Below are 21,917 nucleotides of genomic sequence, written 5' to 3' on the forward strand. Positions count from 1 at the left end.
GCTAAAGACCTTCCTGAAGAGGCAATTGACGGATAAAAGGGATTAGTAATCAATCCCCCGTTATTCAGTGTGTCGTTCTTTATGCTCGCACTACGTGTCGGAGCTTCAGAACAAAAGCCCAAGATCTTTTGTCCGGTCAGTCAGTGGAGAGGGTTCCACCTTTCTGAATCCCCACTTTTTGTCATGAGCTCACCCTATCCAAGGTTAAGAGCTATGAGGTCTTATCCTCATTACCCTTTTGATTTGCTCACCCTGACGTTCAATGTCAGTGGTTAAGAGCCCATTTGATTACCTATTCCATGGCTTGTTTGTCGAGGTTGATATGACCCCTCTTGACTAAAGCCCTACCCATGTAGGTTTGAGCCCCCTTGGTGGCATTTTACTTTATGCATGTTTATTTTGTATGGTGTGATCCTCTCCCCATAGAATTGCTAGGCTTCGTATAGTCTCTCGTTTGCATGTCAATTAAGGTAGCAATGTTCCTTCGTCCAGGACTTCCTTTTTTGCATGAGCATTCCTAAAACCCAAACAAACTCATTGATTTTTCTTCTCCTAAGAACACGTTAACTCCTTCTACTACAGGCGAGTAAGTTTCCAAAGGTCGAGCATCCGGTAGATTGCGTAGTAACGTCGTTCATCTAAAAAACACAACCCTTAACCCGTAGTTAGCCGAACTACTATTTGCTCTGATTCTCATTCCAGATGAGATATGTAGGCATAAAACGCGATGTCTTAGCGAGCACACTTCTCTTTAACCCATAGGTAGCCGAGCTACGAAGACTCTGATTCTCATATTCAGATGGGATACATATGCAGTGGATGCGACATCCGTGCGAGTCATTTTCTTTTGACCCTCTTTTAGTAAATAGTACATTAGATAAACCCACACCCTTTAGACAAGAACAACAAGAGTGGATCCCGTAGAGTACTACGGATGCGTAGGGGTGCTAATACCTTCCCTTCGCATAATCGACTCCCGAACCCAAGATTTGGTTGCGAGACCTTGTCTTTTCCTTTCCCTTTTCCAGGTTTATTTCGTGCGTTTCCTTTCCCTCCTTTGGGATAAATAACACACGGTGGCGACTCTTCTGTCATTTCTTTCTCGCCGGTTGTTTTTTCGCATCTCCTTTTTCAGGTTGCGACAATACTGATGTATGTGGACCACTGAACATACCAGCCAAAGGAGGTTTTCAGTACTTCATCACATTTACTGATGATTTCAGTAGATATGGTTATGTGTATTTAATGAAACACAAATCAGAGTCCTTTGAAGAGTTCAAGGAATTCAAGAATGAAGTACAAAACCAACTAGGTAAGAATATTAAAACTCTTCGATCAAATCGAGGTGGTGAGTATTTAAGCCTAGAGTTTGATGGCCATCTGAAAGAGTGTCGGATCCTATCTCAACTTACTCATCCTAGAACACCCCAATGGAATTGTGTATCTGAGAGAAGAAATCGAACCCTGTTAGACATGGTCCGATCCATGATGAGTCACGTCGATCTTCCAAACTCCTTTTCGGGACATGCACTATTGACAACAGCTTACACACTTAACCGTGTTCCATCCAAAAAGGTTGAGAAGACACCATATGAGATATGGAGTGGTAAGAAACCACATATGTCTTACATGAAGATTTGGGGTTGCGAAGTTTATGTGAAACGACAAATTTCAACTAAGCTTGAGCCCAAATCTGACAAATGCTTATTTGTGGGGTATCCTAAAGAAACAAGAGTGCATTACTTCTACAATCCTTCTAAGGGAAAAGTGTTTGTCGCTCGAACTGGAGTTTTCCTAGAAAAGGATTTTATTTCCAAAGGAATCAGTGGGAGGAAAGTAGAGCTTGAAGAAATTCAAGAATCACAAAGCATTGATACACCTATGGAGGAATTAGAGCAGGAAACACAAGTAGTTGTGGAAGAGCAACCTGCTCAAGTAGAACAAGACCAACGTAGGTCAAGCAGGATACGTCACCTACCTGAGAGATATGGATATCTCATAACTAATCAAGGTGATGTATTACTCATGGATCAAGATGAGCCTGTGACCTAGAAGCCATGAAATATGAAATGGATTCCATGTACGTAAACCAAGTTTGGACCTTGGTAGAGCCTCCTGTAGGAGTTAACCCTATAGGATGCAAGTGGGTCTTCAAAAAGAAGACTGACATGAATGGTAAGGTACATACCTATAAGACAAGACTGGTTGCAAAAGGATATAAACAAATTCATGGGGTTGACTATGATGAAACCTTTTCACCAGTTGCAATGCTTAAATCTATTCGGATTTTACTTGCTATCGCTGCATATCATGATTATGAAATATGGCAGATGGATGTCAAAACTGCTTTCCTTAATGGGAATCTTCTTAAGGATGTGTACATGACACAACCTGAAGGATTTGACATACCAGAAGAAGCCCAAAAGATATGTAAGTTACAAAGATCAATCTATGGATTTAAGCAAGCTTCCAGAAGTTGGAATCTTCGTTTTGATGAAATAGTAAAACAATATGGATTTATCAAGAACGAAGATGAGCCTTGTGTCTACAAGAAGGTTAGTGGGAGCATGATCGTTTTCCTGGTATTATATGTAGATGACATATTACTCATTGGAAACGATGTCCCTACCCTATAACAAGTAAAGTATTGGTTGGGGAAATGCTTTTCTATGAAGGACCTAGGTGAAGCAACCTATATATTAGGAATCAGAATCTATAGAGATAGATCACAAAAACTGCTTGGCCTAAGCCTGAGTACGGACAGAGACAAGGTGCTGAGACGCTTTAATATGCATGATTCCAAGAAAGGATTCATACCTATGCAACATGGCACGTGTCTATCAAAAACACAATCCCCTTCAACTAAGGAAGAAAGGGATCACATGAATAAGATTCCATATGCATCTGTAAGAGGATCTATCATGTATGCCATGTTATGTACTCGACCATATATCTCGTATACTTGAAGTGTAACAAGTAGGTACCAATTTGATCCTGGTGATGCTTATTGGGTAGTTGTCAAGAATATCCTTAAGTATTTGAGAAGGACTAAGGACTCATTCTTGATATATGGAGGTCGGGAAGAGCTGGCTGTAATTGGATACACCGATGCTAGCTTCCAGATAGATAAGGATGACTTTAGATCGCAATTTGGCTATGTGTTTTGCTTAAACGGTGGCGTTGTGAGTTTGAAAAGTTCAAAGCAAGATACAATTACTGATTCTATAACCGAGGCCGAGTATATTGCTGCCTCAAGTGCAGCAAAGGAAGCTATTTGGATCAAAAAGTTCATTAGTGAACTTGGCATAGTACCTAGCATTTTGGATCCCATTGGTCTCTATTGTGATAACAATGGTGCTACCGCACAAGCTAAGGAACCTAGATCTCACTAACGATCCAAACATATACTTAGGCGTTATCACCTCATTCGAGAGATAATAGATAAAGGAGATGTGAAAATATGCAGAGTACCTACACTTGACAATATTGCTGACCCACTGACAAAGCCTCTTGCGCAGCAGAAGCATGATGGCCATACTAGATCTATGGGCATTAGGGGTATGCCTGATTGCCTCTAGTGCTAATGGGAGATTGTTGGTGTAAGCCCTAGAGGTCAATACTTTTGGTACTTGTATCGAATTATTTATTAATAATAAAAGGATTTTTCTTTATTATGTTTGTCTAATAAGGTCCCTAGAATAGATAGTCCGTTTAATGTATCAAGTATGACTTAATCATGAGGTCACATTAAACATAAGGACATTATTCTTAAAGTATCCATAGTCGAGCTTTATTGTGAAGTGGGATAACATTAAAGCATTAAGACTATTATGTATATAGATTGATGATCACATCTCATGGATCATGAATAAGGAGTTATCAAGTCTTAAACATATGTATGAATATTAAGAGTAATATTTATACTGGATTGACCTGCGATGAGAATACTATATAGAATGTTATGCAAAGTGTCATAAGTTATTCTCACGGTGATAATGGTGTATACCACCCTTCGACCTGAAACCACTATGGACCCTATATGTAGAGTCGGGTGCCTTATTGTTGATCAAACATTGTCCGTAACTGGATGACCATAAAGATAGTTGATGGGTACTCCATGAAGCATGCTAAGGGACATGAGTGACCTAGATGGAATTTGCCCATCCTACGTAACAGGATAAATGTCTATGGGCTCAATATTGAACTAGACAAGGATGACACGGTCTATGCCTTGTGTTCAATATAGACATAAAGGCAAAAGGGTAATTGTACACATAAATATTATCATAAAAGGGTTTGTCAGATCACATGACATTTTTGTGTCTTGGGTAGCAGTGATGTGTTTCTAGATACCGCTCACTGTTTATTATGTTAAATACGTGATTTAATATAATTGCCAATGCCGCGAAAACCTACAGGGTCACACAGAAAAGGACGGATTGATGAGAGATGGAGTAACTAAGGAATACCGTAATGTATGGTGCACTTAAGTGAATTGTAGAACATCGTAAGGTACGGTGTACTTAAGTAGAATACGAAATATGATAAGGTACCACGCGCTTAAGTGATTTTGGCATATCATAAGATATGGGCCACATACACTTGAGTGGGCTTTTTAGCTTGCAGCCCACGCAAGTGGTTCTTTAAATAGAACCCTTATGTAGAAGCATTTGTGCAGTTGCAATTTCGTTTCTCTCTCTCTCTCTCTCTATCACTCAAAGCCTTCATTCGTAGCAGCTAGCACTGAGATTGAAGGAATCCATTCGTGTGGACTGAGTAGAGGCGTTGTCATCATTCAATGTTCGTGATCGCTCCGTAGATCTTCATCAAAGGTTACAATCGCCACAAGATGTAACGATTCTATCACTGATCATGCCCATTCATAAGGATCACTAAAGGAGAAATTTTAAATTCCACTGCGTTTTGGATCGCTCTTCTCCTTCAGTTACAACAATTCGACTGGTCGAAATTAGCAAGAAGGAGGCTGGCAGGATTAGAGAAGACCCGCATATCAAAGTAACCAAAGAAGTGGTATTGTAGGTAGAGGAAGAGGTGGTGGTCGAAAACCAGACAAAAGTCACATTCAATGTTTCAATTGTCAGAAGTATGGTCATTACTCTAGTGATTGTCTTGAAAACAAAAGAATTAAGAAAATGATGCCAAGTTTGCAAAGCATGAAGAAAAAGAGATGTTGTTGATGGTCACAACAAGAGATGAAGAAAGATTCCAGGACCAATGGTACTTGGACCCAGGATGCTCATCAAATATGACTGGTAATAAATATTGGTTTTTTCAACATGAAACCCTCAATGAAGAACACATTAAAATTTGCAAATGACAATACACTAGCAACTAAAGGTATTGGTGATGTTCTGATTATGAGGAAAGATGGCAAGAGGTCAGTAACTTCTAATGTACTGTATATACGAGATATGAAAAGTAATTTGCTCAGTGAAGCTAGCGGAAATATACCCGAACGCATCGCACGCTCGAACATACAACAGAGTCTCCATCGAACTTTATTTATTCCCGAAGGAAAGGGAAAACATCGATAAAACCCGGGGGAAAGAGATATGATGGGTAAGAAAGTTAGTTATGCAAGGTGAAGGTATTAGCACCCCTTACATCCATGATACTCCATGGGAACCATTTTTATTGTTCTTGCTCGAATGGGTGTTATATCTAATGAATACTCGCGAAAGAATAAGGGAAAATGAAAGGAATAGATAGAATGCTCAATGAGTATTGGGGCCATCATGCCTACGTATCCTTATAGTGCAATAACGAATTCAGAGCTCTGTAGTTCATAGAACTAGTGGTAGGATATGAAAAGAAGTTGTGATAAAGGTATGGTCTAAACCAAAGGATTGTCTGATTTGAACTCCAACAAGGGGTGAAATATGAATCCAAAAGTAAAACTGGCATTGACCAATATGTGGTCTAGACGGAAGCATCTGTCACTATATGGTATAGCAAAAAACAAGGAGAATTAAGTGTTTGGGTACGAGCCAAACAACTCTTGGTTCACAAGCTGACACAAGATGGAGCTCAAAGAGATAATGTATTTGGCTCAAAGAATAAGGTATATCACATGAAGTTGAGGAAGGTAGAATATGAGTGCATCATGGAGATGAATGGAATGAATGATCAAAGTCATAGAAGTGAAGGATTTGGTAACAGTGCCTGAAGAGGTGTAATTTGAAACCAAAGTCCAGAGTATAATGGAATCCATAAGAGAAATAGAATTTGTACCATAAAGGGTGTAAGACCCCAATTTTGACCCTAAGATCCCTCATGATATCTAATCATGTGCATTGGCTTTGGGATCATACCTTGGTATCCTCATCACCCCTCATTCATTGGGTTTGCATTGGAAAGATCACCAAGAACTATTTGAATGTATCATAATTTATTTTATTTTGTTTACTAACCAAAATACCAAAAATATGTCTATGTGTAGCTTTGTTTTGTAGATAATGTGTGTGTTCACACGTGTCTCATCAAGCTCACAACTAGGGTTTGAGACCTTTAATGCAAAGAGATCAGTCAAGGAAAGGTTAACATTGGTTCTAAGCATCATATATGGATCCCTATGTTCTTCATTTATCATGTTGATCAAGACTTCATCAAGAGTTTGAAGCTTGTTTTCCTTGGAAACCATATTTCATCTAGGTATCTTGTGTGACTTCCTCAACAAATTTCTTCATCAATCGATCAAATATCTAAAGGGATGCTTAATATCACATCATATTATGAATATATGATCCTTCGTGAGCCCCAAATATCAAGAGAACTTCAAGTTTGCAAGTTGGTTCAAAGAGGTTGACCAGAGAAAGTCAACTAGTTAAAACTGGGGTTCCCTAGACCCTATCTCCTGTAATATTTGTCATATGAAAATAATCCCAATAGAAACATTACTATTTATGACATTCCAAATAACTTTTATGTTGACATAAATAGCTAGTTTTGCTTGGAAAGTTATTTTTTATGGTGAAAGATTATAGGTCACTTTATTTGTGCCCTAGTTAGGGGGTCAACTTCCAAGGACCATAACTTGCTCCATTTTTATGATATTAAGGAAATCCAAGTTTCATGATCAATTTCAAGATTTATTCTAAAACTTTGATTCTTTGATAAATGTCAAATTAAACTTGCAAGGGCATGTGCCAAGAGGAAACATTATAGGTCATTTTGGGCAATTACCATTGAACAAGCAATTTTCCTCAACTTCTAAAATCCATAACTCCCTCATGCCAAATCCAAATGATGTCAAATATGTGACTAAATTTAAGAGGAATGTAAGAGTTACAACTTTGGTGAAGAAACCATTTTCATTTATAGCTCATAGCAAAAGTTATTCAAGATGGAAGAAGTGGTCATTTGACTTTGTACTTAGAAAATTTTCAACCATGTTTGATTTCTTCAACTTCCACCTCAAAATTCATCATGATCCAAGCTCCAAATGGAAAAGTGTTCAACATAAAAGTTGTTCCCCTTAATGTCACCTTTCCAAATCATCCAAGATCACTTCATTTGGACAAGAATTAAGGGACTTGTTCATGGTTCCTTTGTTGGGTTTGTTTTGGCAACCTTTGCACTCAAATGATTAATTCTTTTTGCATGCTTCCATGTGATGACTTCAGTATCAAATGTGCACGAATTGGAAGTGGATTGCATCATTAGTTGGGCCTAATTCAATGCCCATACACCCATTCACAACATATTTGACCGAAAGAAAAAGTGGTGTTTAAACCGAAAGGAAAATAAAGTGGTGTTTAAACCGGAGAAATGGTGTTTAAACCAAAAGAAAAATAAAGTGGTGTTTAAACCAAAGGAAGGTAAGAATGTTGTTTAAACCAATAGAAAGAAATGTGAGCATTGTGGTAATTGATTGTAATGTTGAAAGGTTGAAGAATAAGACTTGTCAATTAGTTGATTTGAATTTCACTAAAGTCTATGAGTAGAGGCGAATACTCTGAGCAATTGGGTCATTTGTCCCGTACCTAAAAATATTCAGAATAAGGATAGGAATTCTCCCTCACATCCCTTATCTACTACTTAAGACTCGTGGTGTGTAATCCTCATCATAAGTGACAAGCGTTGAAGAAGATTGTTTTTGTTGTTCCTGGTCATGAAGTATTGCTTGTAAGGAAGAAGACTTGACAATCATTTGATTTGAATTCCACTAAAGTCTACGAATAGAGGTAAATACTCTGAGCAACTGGGTCATTCTTCCTGTACCCAAAGATATTTAGAATAAGGATAAGAATTCTCCCTCTCATTCCTTCTCTACTATTTAAGGCTCGTGGTGTGCGATCCGCATCATAATTGTCAAGTGCTGAAGATGAACCTTTGTTATGCTTGAGGTCCAGAGTCTTCAGCCTTGAGGTTCCTTTGTCTTCAAGCTAGTGAATGTGCAATCTTGAGTTTGTGTTTGACTTGAGTTGAGATCTAGTGTCATACCAGTGCAGAGAATTAATCTTATCAAGTGATCAAGAGGCTTTTGATCACTTGATTGCAGAAAAGGATTAGACATCTGTCAAAGGATTAGTTGATTAAAGAAGACTCTGATCAACTCAATCAATCAGAGGTAGGATCAAGTTGTGAGTTACCAGCATATGGATTTTTATGAAAGGATCAAATTCATGACAATATTAAAAGCAAGTTAATTTTTTAGGGGAACGTTTATTATTTCTAAAAATCTAATTTGCAGATTAATCTAAAAACTAAATGATTATTATCTATTTTTTCTCAAAATAAATTGGATTAAATGTTGGAAACAAATAAATCCTAAAATCTAAGTGTGATTATTTTCAAGATATTTTCCATGCGAAAGAATTAAAATATAGTAAAATATTTCACTAAAAAAATATTAAAAAATAAGTGAAAAAATAAAGAGAAAAAAAAAAGAAATAAGCAAAAAAAAACAAAGAAAAGGAAGGGGTGCAGTGGGCCTGCAGGGGTATCTGACCTGGAATATAGCTTGGGCTTATAGAAAGCCCAATACAAAGATTGGTGCATCCAGTAGAGAGGTGTGCTTGAAAAAAGGAGGGTTCAATGTGTAATTTTCCTGGGCTTATGGCCTCAGGCCCATATCACTAATCCAAGCCAAAGGGAAAAAGGGAAGGATCAGTATCATTCATTTCGCCTTTCGTTATGTTTTCATCTCTCTCTCTCTCTCTCTCAAAATTCTCCCCTTCGCCGGAGTTGTGCTCCTCCGCACCGGAGGTGGCAGAGTTGAGCCAAAACTGCCACCCCCCCCCCCCCAAAATGAACCTCTCAACCTCAACTCTATCAATCTCGCCTCATATTAACCTTAACTCTATCCGCTTTTGCAAATCGAAACCAAATATAGAAGAACCCTAAGCGGAAATTAAATCAGATAGGAGGGGAATTTGAGACAGAAACCATATGGCTTTTATTCCCCTCCCTTGAGGCTAATTATGGAAAGGAATTTGAAGCAAGAAGAATAGGTGGAGAGTGATTTATCGGTGAGACCATGGCTTGTCTCGAACTTTGTTGAAGTTGAAGACAAAGATTATGAAGAGAAAACCAGAGGAATCACAGGTGTGTTTAGAATTCTTCGGTCTTCTATTATGCATTAAACTTCTTCTTCTACTACTTCGAATATAGTCTGTAGGATCGGAATCTTGTGATTGTTGTTGTTAATACGTGCGAGAGTGTAGGATAGTGTTGTGGGATTTATGAATTGAGGAGTGAAGGTTGAGCTTTGTTGCAGCAAGCTTCAATGTGAAGCTTGCTCTACAAATGGTGAAATTGAGCTTTGGTGTAAGGAGATTGAGGAGTGAAGGTTGAGCTTTGTTGCAGCAAGCTTCAATGTGAAGCTTGCTCTACAAATGGTGAAATTGAGCTTTGGTGTAAGGAGATTGAGGAGTGAAGGTTGAGCTTTGTTGCAGCAAGCTTCAATGTGAAGCTTGCTCTACAAATGGTGAAATTGAGCTTTGGTGTAAGGAGATTGAGGAGTGAAGGTTGAGCTTTGTTGCAGCAAGCTTCAATGTGAAGCTTGCTCTACAAATGGTGAAATTGAGCTTTGGTGTAAGGAGATTGAGGAGTGAAGGTTGAGCTTTGTTGCAGCAAGCTTCAATGTGAAGCTTGCTCTACAAATGGTGAAATTGAGCTTTGGTGTAAGGAGATTGAGGAGTGAAGGTTGAGCTTTGTTGCAGCAAGCTTCAATGTGAAGCTTGCTCTACAAATGGTGAAATTGAGCTTTGTTGCAGCAAGCTTCAATGTGAAGCTTGCTCTACAAATGGTGAAATTGAGCTTTGGTGTAAGGAGATCAGAGAGAGATGAATTGAGAGAGTGATGTGTTTGCAGAAAATGAATGGAGTTTGTGTGAATTTGCAGAATAATTGAAGGTTTTTTTTATTGAAAGTGAGGGTCAGAATATATAGAGAGGTTTTCTAACTGATTCAGGCATGTTTTGGGAAGTTTGTTTGGGGTTAGGGCACAGTAAGAAAGTTTGTTGAATTGAGATGAAAGTTAGTTAGAAATTGATTGGCACTGTTAGTGTTTCTGTTGATGTTAGTTGAATGGAAGTTAGAGTTTTAGAATTCAGTTATTTGAAATGTTAAAATAGTTAGGTTAAATGTAGCTAGTGTAACTGAACTTGAAATTAGTGAAGTTAATTGGTGAGTTAGCATAGAAATGTTAGTGTAATGAAATGAATGTTAGAATAAAGTTAGGTTGAAAAAATCTGAGTTAGTTAGATTCATTTTCTGCAGTTATGCTATTGTTATTTGGATTGAATTGTAATTAATTATCAATTGGTGTTAGTGAAAGATTGAAATGCTTGGATGTTAGCATTGAGTTAGTTTGTGAACTGTTAATTTTGTTAGTGTAGGTTAGTTAATTGTTAGAAGAGTTGATTCAGTTAATGTTAGTTATGTTATCCTCAGGTTTGGAATGAATGTAGAATGATAATTAATTAATGTTTAGATTGGTGTATGTTAATACTGAATGCTATCATGTTAGTATATGAAATGTTTGAATTGTGTTATCAAGTTAGTGAAAATTTGAAGTTGAACGCAACTGAGTTAGTTATTATGTTGGTGTATTTGTTATGTTGTGGTTAGAATAATTTTGATGGCTCAGTTAAGTTGTTATGCAGGCTTCCTGTTGGTGTAATATTGAAGTAGAAAACTCATGGCTATGGGTGTATCAGTGGAAAAAGTATTGTTAGGCTAGTCGCATGTTGCAACTGCTAGTGAATTGGTGATAGCTTGAAACTAGTTAATTAATGTATTGGACTGTTAGTGTAACTATTAGGTTAATTGGATTTTGTCAGGGTATGTTATTGAGATTTATGGAATCCTATTATGTAATAAAGACATATGTATGCTGAAATATGTGTATGCATAGAATGTGTGTAAATAGCAAGTGTTCTAAATCTTGGTTGTATAAGTGTGTGAGTGAATATGTTAAATTGATGCTAGATACAAGGAATCAGAAGCCAGTCCGGAGCATAATTGGGATGTGGCTAATTGGCTAGGGGATTGGTGATCAAAACAATTAGGATTGAGTCCTAAGATTAGTAGCAATAGATAGGAAATGTTACTGTGTGGTATATGCATGACAGTCCAATCGTGTTGTATGACTTATTCTTGCTTTGCTTGTGTCTTGACTGAGTTGGTTTTGCTGCAGGAATGATGTCCCCTTGGTAGAGTGATCATGGCTTGGTATGAAGTATTGCCATAAAGATTCGGCCAAGTCATGAATCAAGGCAACTTGGTGTGAAATCATGGCATGTGAAGTTGGGCGTCGTCAAGGATCATGAAGTAGGAATGGGTTTAGGATAGCTTAGTTGAATTTGGTCAACTGTTTGATCAAAAAATCAACAGTTGACCAAAAGTCAACTGTAGGCAAAAAATTTAATTTGTATGGAATTGTGATCTTGTATTTGTAATGGAAATTTTAATGAAATGGATAATGAAATTGGCCATTTTAAAAATAAATGATCATGTATAACTTGTGTTTCCAGAAAGTCTAAGTTTGAATTAGATCTTGAAAGTCTAAGTTTGAATTAGATCTTGATTCTGTATTTGAATATGACTTTGAACTTGAAAGCTCTTGATATCTTGGGTGACATATCATTGCCACGAATCAACAAAATCAAAGATGACCACCAAATAAGAATGAAAATGGTTGACAAAAATTAACCCTCAATGGTTGACTTTCAAGGACTATAATCAAGACTTGAAAATGACTCCCCAAACTTCCCCAAACTTCAATGACATGGTGTAACTAAAATGATCAGAGGTCCAAAATCAAGGACTAGGGTTTCCCGGAGAACTTAACTCAAGAACCAAGGTCAATCACCACTTTGTTGTAGTATAATAACCATAAGCTTCCAAATCATAATTTAGTGTCTTGTATCTTAATAACAAGAAACCTTTGAATTAAGAATATTATTTGAAAGATGCAACCGTAAATGATTGCCTTATGATGACTGATTAGGACATGCGAATTATGCAGGTGAGATGAGTAATAAGCCAAACAAAAAGGTAGGATAAATTTTGGGGTATGACAGATCATATTTGAACGATCTGATATGGAGATGCAACATAATTTGAGTCCATTATTCATAAGGGCCGAGGTCGAGAATGTGGGCATAAATAAGTTTTCAGTTGAAGTGTCAAAGTATGGCTTTGATAATATGTCCATCTCTAAAAGTTAAGAAGAAGATGATGTTGAAATTTAAGATTTCCATCATAATGACTATCCTATTATGCCGCTCTGATTTAGTTTGTTTGCGTTTATAGATTGTTGGTTTTATGTTAGGTTGTTTGAATATTTTCTTGATTGGTTTGTTGGTTTATTACCATCCTTATATTTTGACAGCTGGTTACTTGTTTTCCTTTGGCCCTATTGAGGCAAGCAATTGAAGAAGGGGAAATTTTGTAGGGGAGAAGAGGCACTTATGTGTTTGTGATTTTTTGTTTGGTTTTGTTCATTAAATGCATGTATTGCATTTTTTTTCAATTTTTCTTGGTGATATCCTTTTTTGACGATTAACATGTTAAAAGTGTTCAAATTCTTGTTTTTCTAAAAAAAACTGACAAAGAGAGAGTTTTTTCATTTCATATAAATTGCCTTATTTTATCGAAAAAATGTTATGCAAGATGTCATTTAAGTTGTCGAGACATCTTGACTTCGCTATCCACTTATGTATTATTTTTGGAAAGATTTCATTTGATTCTGGATTTTGGTCGATCTTTTAGGAAAGAACCATATATGAATCATATGTTATTTTGTTCCAGATTCTGCGAGTTTTATTTTGGAAAGACTTATTTTGTTCAAAAATCTCCATGATTTATTTTGAAAAAAAGATTTATTTTGTTTAAGATTCTATGGGTTATCAGTTTGTTTGGGAAAATCTAATAAATTTTTTAGCCGAATTGACTCTATATAAATAGAGAAAACATATGCTCATTACATGGATTTGTAGTGGATATTTTTCCGATAAAGTAATAAATTGTGTCTTGATTGTGTTCAACTTTGTTTTATGTTATTTTCTACGCTTCTTTGAGATACAGAGTTCTGGTTTTCTTTCGAGTAGTTACAAGAGTTAAAAGTAACATGAGAAAACCATAATCAAGAATTGAAACTAACTTAAAAACAAAGAAGATAAAATAGTTAATTGCAGTCTAAGTTAATTTATTATACTTTTACAAATGAATTATGTAATTTAAAAAAAAACATTAATATAAATATTAAATAAAAAATGAATTGGAATAGTTCACTACTGAAGTGGTAGTGACATGTTAGCAATATGAGTTCTATGTCATAAAAAATTGCCCCAACAAGGGGACTAAAATCTTCAAAAAGAATAAAACTAAATTAAACTAAAATGACTAAAATCTCGAATTTTAAAATGGAGAGACCAAATTAAAAAAAATAATGATAGGGAAACTAAAATTACAATTAAACATGTTAAAAATAACTAGTTAATTTTTTTTTACAATTTATATAAAAAATTTACTTAAAATTATGTTTGAGCTTAAAATATGAGTAGGCCTAATAACTGGCCTGCTATTAATAATCTAAAAAAATAAAAAGAAATAATGGTTTTATATTTGGGCTTAATTTCCTAATGGTCCAATTACCATTCTAATTTGAGTTAAACCGATTTTAATACCCAAATCTGTTTCAACCTGAATTCAAAAAATCGGGTCAAAATTTGAGCCCCTATATTTCACCCGATGATTGGTTCACTTTATTGGTTTGGACCGGAATGTGAATGTCCACCCTACATTTGTCATATAGGTAGTTCTTGATATTGATTCTAGGTAAAAGTGAGTTGAAGATAAAACTATTTATGTTCGAAAAAATCCATATAAAAATAAGTTGACCAGTAAATGATACTGAGTGAATTAATAATTAAAAAAATATATATAATGAGTGTGTGTCTCTTTCTTTAAAATTGTGTATTTCTTTTTTACTTTCATATTATCCACTCATGTAGTTTGAATTTCACTAGTTTCTTCCTACTCTCAAAAAAACACTAAGAACTAGAGGATTTCTTAATGCACCACGCGAAAATTCAAAAATATCCCGAATTTTCGAATATGCATCTCCGTATGCACCCTAACACACATGTCATTCTGAGTGACGCCCTATTATTTATTTTATTTTTTATTTCAGAGATACATCTCCGTAATGTTTTCGTAGTTACATTTCCGTAACACAAACACATCAGTAGTAGAACCAAAAATATGTAATTTTCCAAAATGAAATTAAGATTCATAAAATAAAATTAGGATTACATAGATCATTTCAATGTAAAATTCAACATTACTTCAATATCCAGGTGGACGCTTCAACATCTTCGCAATATCTTCGATCGATTTTGAAATCATCACTTCTAACTCGAGCAGAACTTTTTCAATCTTCCATCTGTTGTCAATCGACGGTGAATGATAGTTGAGCTTCACAATCATTCAATTGTCTCCGTAAGATAGGAGATAATGGATTTCATATTTAATATCTTCGAGGGAGGCGAAGTCGTTGAGCTTAAACGTTTGTCTGGGTGTAGAGCTGGAGAACGAGACATTTGCGACATACCAGTCAATGTTTATTTGTGATATTTGAGACATTTCCAATTTGTGTGAAATACAATATAAGAACATCTTAATTTATAGAAGTCATAAATCAATATGGACCCCTCAATAACTAGCATGTTGATTCTAGATATATATCTCTGATTTCACACCCTATTATCTTGTTTCGAAGATGTGTCTTCAGAACTTCTCCTGAACCAGTTCCATAACAAAACCTTTAAAACAAAAAAAAAAATTACAAAAGAATTTTTTCTGTTATGATCAAGAATGCATTAAGACACAATATGAACAAATGTTGAATATATTAAACTTCATTTATATTGAGACACAATTACATACACTTATTTGTCTGACTAAACAAGAAATTAAAACGAATTGAAACATATTTCGCCGGCTAAATCTATGGGTGGTACCCCCTTGGACTTTTGTGCATTTGATTCTCTTTCAATGTTGCTCAATCTCTCGAATTCTTGCATCCTTTCCATAAAATGATCCGGCCAAGTCTCGATTTTTGTTGTTGAATGAGCCGTCCATTCGGTGATGTAAGTGGTATATGGCATCTCAGTTTCAAGTAAACTTGAACAAAATGACTTGATTTTGAAAGTCACCCAATACAAATAATACAATCATTCGGATTTTGAGGTGGGAGGTGCATAGTGGGAAAAAGGTTTCTGAAAAACCGTATTGTGTCAGATCATCACACCCTCTATCATACACACATGTTATTAGGTGACCCATGTTAGGGAAGCACATCCATTTTGCCTCCGGTGTCGGATCACTAAGGCAAGGAACAAGAGACTCATAAACTTCATTGAATTTTTCTTCCTTTCTATACAACTGTGTGTATGATTCTTTATGCGTCATCAACTCTTGGATAAGGTGATGGCATACAAGTGTATGCTTATCTTCTCTTTTGCTTAGTAAAGTCGAAGCTGATCGATAACCGTAATTACCATCCCCTACAACATTGATGGTCCGCTAGATGTTTTTGTGCATAAAAACGAGCATATCGTCGATGAATAGAATTTTTGGTGAAGGCGGCGTAGAAGGTGGTTTGCTAATGTGAGCTCCTTTGACAACACCTTTTTTGAGATTTTGGAGTTGGTAAGTCGGGAAACACTTCGACATGTTCAAAAAATGAAGGAGACCATGTAGTCTAATTGTCATTGGTGTAGGCTTCATTTTCTTGGGAGCACCTTTTATTTTTACCGGTTGAGATGGTGGTTTCATGTTGGTGGTTTTCGGATAGCCAATCTTCCTCAATTGTTCTTTGATGTGGAATTTTATATTGTGATTAACTTTCAAAAATCTCTCTTGTATCACTTCCCATTCAGTCAAAATAAAGATATTCGATTTACTGTCATTCATGACACCATCATCATCAAACATATGTCTCTTCCAATGAGTGCAAACCTCATGCTTTATTATTGGGCTACCAAGTTTCACCTTTTTTGCAATAACACAAGCACATTAGAGACCATATATTTCACAATTGTGCATCCATATTTTGTGCTATCGGAGCCTACGTTATCAACTCATTTAGCCTCATGAAAAATATAATTCAAATCCACAAGAGAAATTTTACCAACCAACTGAGAATAAAGAGTGTTATTTTTAAATTTGTGTTCCAAAACTGTGATGCTCCGGCCAAATGATGTTTGTATCTCATTATGCTGATTTTGAATCATGTGGTTCACGGAGTCCCAATCTCTACAAAAATCGCCCTTACTATTTCCCAACCAATTTTTCAAAGTAGCATGAACAACGCTCGTTTTTACAGCCAAAATGCATGATTAATGTGAGCACTGCAGTGTGAAATAAAAGATTTTTACCTAGAATTCTATCTTCTTTTGCTCCGTTCTATGTGATGAACCACAAGATTGGAGATTTGGAGTGAAAAATGGATTGAAAGTGGATGAGTTTTTTGGTGAGGGTTTGTGTTAGAAAACAACAATGGCAACAATGGTTGTGTGTTCGTGCAGTAGTTTCTTTTATCAGATTATTCCGAAGATACATCACCGGAAATATCTGACATACAAATGTGACATAATATTTCAAAATTCCGCCCAAACTTCCGGAGATGTGGCTCTGGAATTTCTGTTGAACTGATCAATTATAAATATATTTCTTGAAATGTTTTGGAGATGCATATCTAGAATAATAATAACCCAACTTATAGAACACCACTCATAATTGTCTGCGTTGTATGTGTTCGGAGATGTATCTTCGAAAACTGAAGGGAGACGTGCATTTCAAAATTTTCACATGATGCGTAAGAAGCATATATGATACATTAAAAAATCTTCCAAAAACTATCTCTTCAAACACACATATACAATCTCCCTACGATAATCACCTATAAAAATTCATACCAAGCTTTTTAAATTATATTATCAAATTTTTTTATTTCATACTGAATTTTTCAATTGAACTATCAAATTTTTTATTCATTTTTTTCTTAAATTTTGACAAAAATAGTTTTGCTATTATAAAAATACGTGGAAGATGTTAGGTCAAACATAGAGTTTGGGGTGACCGAATAAATTCTCATAACAGAGTATTCAAACGCACACCCTGCTTCGATCAAAATTTGCACAATACATTAAAATAGTTCAAAATAAGATCCACATGCCGTTGGATTTTGTAGGGAACCATGTTTTATTTACTGGATTATTCATGTTCAACAAGAGGAATCACAAAGAACTTAGCAATCACCAATTGTGTAGTTTAAAAAAAAAATAGTTTAATTTGATTTGATAACTGAATAAATAATTTTTTATTGTTTTGTTATTAAAGTGATTTAATTCATTAAAATAATAATAATTTTAAAAAAGGAATTTTAACTTTAAAACCGGTTATCAAACTAAAAATTGATTATTTAATCAAAAAGTAATTATAAAATATGGTTATGTATATATCCGATTTATAACTGATTTTGAAAAAATAAATTCAGTTATGAGAATTGATTTTAAAATCCAATTATAATAAATGATATGAATGGGTTATAAAAATAAATCGTTCATCAACACTCCTAATTAAAAAAAATAAAAATTTAATAAAAAGTAATAATAATATAGAATAATATTTAAGTGGATATTAAACTTATATAAGGAATTTTTAATGAATTTAAATAGAATGTTCTTCTAAATTTGAGTTTTTAGTTTCTCATTTTAGCTTTTTTATATTATTATATTATTTCTTTTATTTGAAGATACTTTTGTCATTTTACTTTCTTTCTCTCTTTTTTTTTTCTTCTTTCCTTCACTTCCTCTTTTCTAACGAAACATAGTGTAAAGATCCCCAACAAAATAGGAAAATTCACATTCTTGCACTAGGATCTCAGAAGCTTTTTTCAATATTAGCAAAGACTTACATGGCAAAATTGACATTCATTACAATGTAGAGTCTTAACAAGGTTATCCTCCCTAATGGTTCTAAACTAGAGTTACAATTATGCAGCAAAGCTTGATATATTGTAGTAAAATACAAACAAACACCTTGATATTATTCTAAATTAGAGTTACACCTTGAGATTTAGAGTTAGAGCTTATCCATCCACTCAAGCTTTCTTCTCCTTAACTGGTGACATAAACACAAAGCGATAAACCAAAGCAGCAAGAGAAGCTCCAATCAAAGGACATATCCAAAAAACATAAAACTGCTCCCAACTATTATGCTTATTGTTGATATAAGCCCAACCAAAAGCATTAGCAGGGTTCAAAGAAGGTCCTGTATAACCAGAACCCAAAATAACCAAAACCAAAGTAGTCACAGAGAGCAAATAAACCTTCAACCAAGGATTCTTAGGACCCTTAAGCACAAGAATTAAAATAACAAAGTTATGAGTAAAACTCAAAACCCCTTCGGCTATAGCTCCTGTATGCAAATCCACCTTCAAAGAAGGACCTTTCATCATGTGTAGGTATTCACTTGGCATGACGTAAAGGATGGATTTGATGCCCATAGCTCCGCCTATTGCTTGAGCTGGAAATCTTATGGCCATTGATAGGAGAGATGAATCGGGTCTGAGTCCTAATGTGTAGAAGGAAACTGTGGATGAAGGGTTGAAGCTTGCACCACCTAAGATTCTTCCTATTAGGGTTACTGTGAGGATGATTATTGTGTTTAGGATAGTTGTGATGAATAGGGCTGGAAGCGAAACTGGTTGAAGATTCAGAAATAAAGATGTTTTTGTAGAGATGATTCTTAATGTTGAGATGAAGAAAACAAATATTGATGTTAAAATTGCATCTGCTATAGCTGATTTAATCACACCCATGATTATCTCTTATTTGTGTGTTGTTGTTCCTTGAAATGGAACTCTAACAATCACTCACTTTGTGTCTTCTCTATCTTGACTGGTGAGTGATGATAAGGTAACACATAAATTATGAGGTCATTCTATTTATATCATCTGGTGCAATCTATTTTTAGATTTTGTATATCATTTTATCTTGAAATAATTCATCTGATTTTAACTCCAATAATACAATTCTAAAGAGCACATGTTAGGTTCCACAATATATATTAATATTTTATTCAAAGGACCGTTGCAGTGCAAAGCTATGGTTGGCCCAATCTGGCCAACTACAATCCATATTAATTGGACTGATTCGTTTGCCAGGCTGGAGCAACATGTGAAAAACTCCACTCGGAGTTGCTCTTAGTTGGCTTCTATAATTTGTGGGGTAGTCTTTTGTCTTATGCAAAAGTACTTCATTAATATTTTTGAGAAAGAAATGGTATGAATGATTGAGAATTTTTATTAGATGTAGGGATACTCATCTAAGCAATTCATAGCTATAAATAATGTATAATGTGTTTAACGGTGATGCACAAATGTAAATTTTTTTTACACTATCATCTAATAGGAATATATCATTTTACCGTATTATATAATTATTTTAAAATTTTCAGTCTGATTTAACAGGATGCATGATCGTCATTAGTTGACAGTATAAATTAAATTTACAGTGTCAGTGTATCATCCTTTTTCTCATAAATAATTCATATAATCTATATATTATAGCCGGTTGTTAAAATTAATTGTTATAATTAGATTTATTTTTTATAAATTAATTATTAATCAATTATATCCAAAATTTATTTTATAATTACTTTTGATTTTTTTTGAATCATTTTTTGCAAGATTTTATTTTTAATTTTTTTAATTTTATTTTAAGAAATAATATTTTTTTTCAAAAATAAAAAATGTTATTTTTTTAGTTTTCGGAAAAAAATATTTTTAGAAAAAAAACTTATTTTTCAAAAAAGAAATCAATTTTTTTATTTTTTGAAAGAAAAAATAATTTCTTTTATTTCCTCAAATTTTTTTTTTTTTTTTCAAAATAAACAAAATTTTTAAATTTTAATTTTAATTTTCAGAAGGATTTTTTTTTTTAAATAGACTAATTTGACTTTTATTTTGAATATGAATTTGGTTTAAATCATATTGTTAACATATCCAAAATATTGATTTGATTAAAATCATACTATTTTAAAAACCGAATTTAGATATGGATAAAAATAATTTAAATAACCAATTAACTTGAGCACCCCTAATTAAATGGAATGTTAATTTGCTTTCGTGTGTGGTGATTTTCGTGAAGACAATCTCATCCGGGAGCCTTTTTTTGTGTGCATGGGAAGAGGAAAAAACCCTTTACGAATAATTTTGAGACGGGGTCACACACCTTGCTCTTAAGAGAACTCTATTTTTAAGAGTTTTAAGAGTGTAGAAGATGCCAAATTTGAAATCTTAATTAAGTTAGTACTCTAAAATTATTAGTATTCTTGTTATGAACATATGATCAGTGGCGTGTAAACGTAGAGCTCTTTAATTGTGGTTGTATTGGCCTCCAATGCGGTGGAATAGAGGTGTATCTGTAAGATTTGCACTTCAACGTTCAAGTCAATGATATTAGAGAGATGTAACTTTAGAAGAGTGAATTATGGTGCGTAGAAGAACTTTTATATGGTGGGTGATTAAAACCACTCTCACTTGAGTCAATGCGAAATGAGGTGGACCGCTAGATTAGATCCAACTACCGACTATGGGTAAGGAGCCCCGATGTCATGTGTGGTCCTTTGAGGAGGGTCTACTTGTTCGTTACCCACTCCACAACAAAAGTATTTCGAATTGGGCTTTTGTTATTGGGTCGTCTTATTGGATTGTTTGGTCAACCTAGAGCAACTGTCCCAAATCCTTGCTATCATTTATAAAGTTATGAGTTTGGTGAAAATTCCAAGACCAACCTCTATATCGACTTTCCTACTTACCTCAATGCACTCGGGAGGATCCCCCACATTGGAGTTGGAAATGAAGACGTATTGAGTGGGAGTAGGTGAAATCTGGAACACGGACATTAAATGCTTATCTCGTGTCTGAAATGTTTTACAATTTAACCTCTCCATGCGGCCCTAGGCTTCACGGGGGCAAGGGTGATTCTTTTTAGCATGCTCTAGTGTGGTGACAAGATTGATGTCAAATCTGGATCATTATTTGTGATAATGTGTGTTGGTCCTTTTAGGATTGGTTGCATTATGCGAAACAACATGGAGTTTTCTCAAGCTGGCTCTGGTGCAGAAGAGACACATGTTAAAAAAATGTTCCAACATATAGGCTATAACATCTGGTCTCTTGGAATCAGACAGATGGAAACTGCAGTTGGTTCAAATTTTGTCTATCCAAGATTCTATCAATAATAGAAGATCTACAAGTTAATGAGAAGAGTTGATTTGGATGTACTAGTGCAACATAGCGAACTTGATGTTCCAACATGTGATGTACAACATTTGACCTTGACAATAGGTCATGTTAGATGTTGTTTGATGCGTATT

The 21,917-nt window shown here is 34.9% G+C and overlaps 1 protein-coding gene and 1 long non-coding RNA gene across 2 annotated transcripts; one reads left to right on the forward strand and one right to left on the reverse strand.

The window, feature by feature from the left end:
- Positions 1 to 8,977: 8,977 nt before the first annotated feature.
- On the forward strand, positions 8,978 to 11,985 carry LOC127106311 (uncharacterized). Its single transcript, XR_007795326.1, has 2 exons — positions 8,978 to 9,567; positions 11,662 to 11,985. It is a non-coding gene; the product is annotated as an uncharacterized LOC127106311 (long non-coding RNA).
- A 6,431-nt stretch (positions 11,986 to 18,416) lies between these two features.
- On the reverse strand, positions 18,417 to 19,553 carry LOC127101507 (aquaporin SIP1-2). The gene has a single exon (XM_051038939.1). The coding sequence runs from the start codon at positions 19,354 to 19,356 to the stop codon at positions 18,637 to 18,639; it is 720 nt and encodes a 239-aa protein (XP_050894896.1). The 5' UTR covers positions 19,357 to 19,553; the 3' UTR covers positions 18,417 to 18,636.
- Between the last annotated feature and the right edge of the window lie 2,364 nt (positions 19,554 to 21,917).

Source organism: Lathyrus oleraceus, chromosome 7, assembly GCF_024323335.1.
Source record: "Lathyrus oleraceus cultivar Zhongwan6 chromosome 7, CAAS_Psat_ZW6_1.0, whole genome shotgun sequence".
NCBI classification, from domain to species: Eukaryota; Viridiplantae; Streptophyta; class Magnoliopsida; order Fabales; family Fabaceae; genus Lathyrus; species Lathyrus oleraceus.

What these genes read in the sequence shown, in the direction of transcription:
- LOC127101507 (XM_051038939.1), bottom strand. Translation starts at nt 19,356, where the DNA reads ATGGGTGTGATTAAATCAGCTATAGCAGATGCAATTTTAACATCAATA.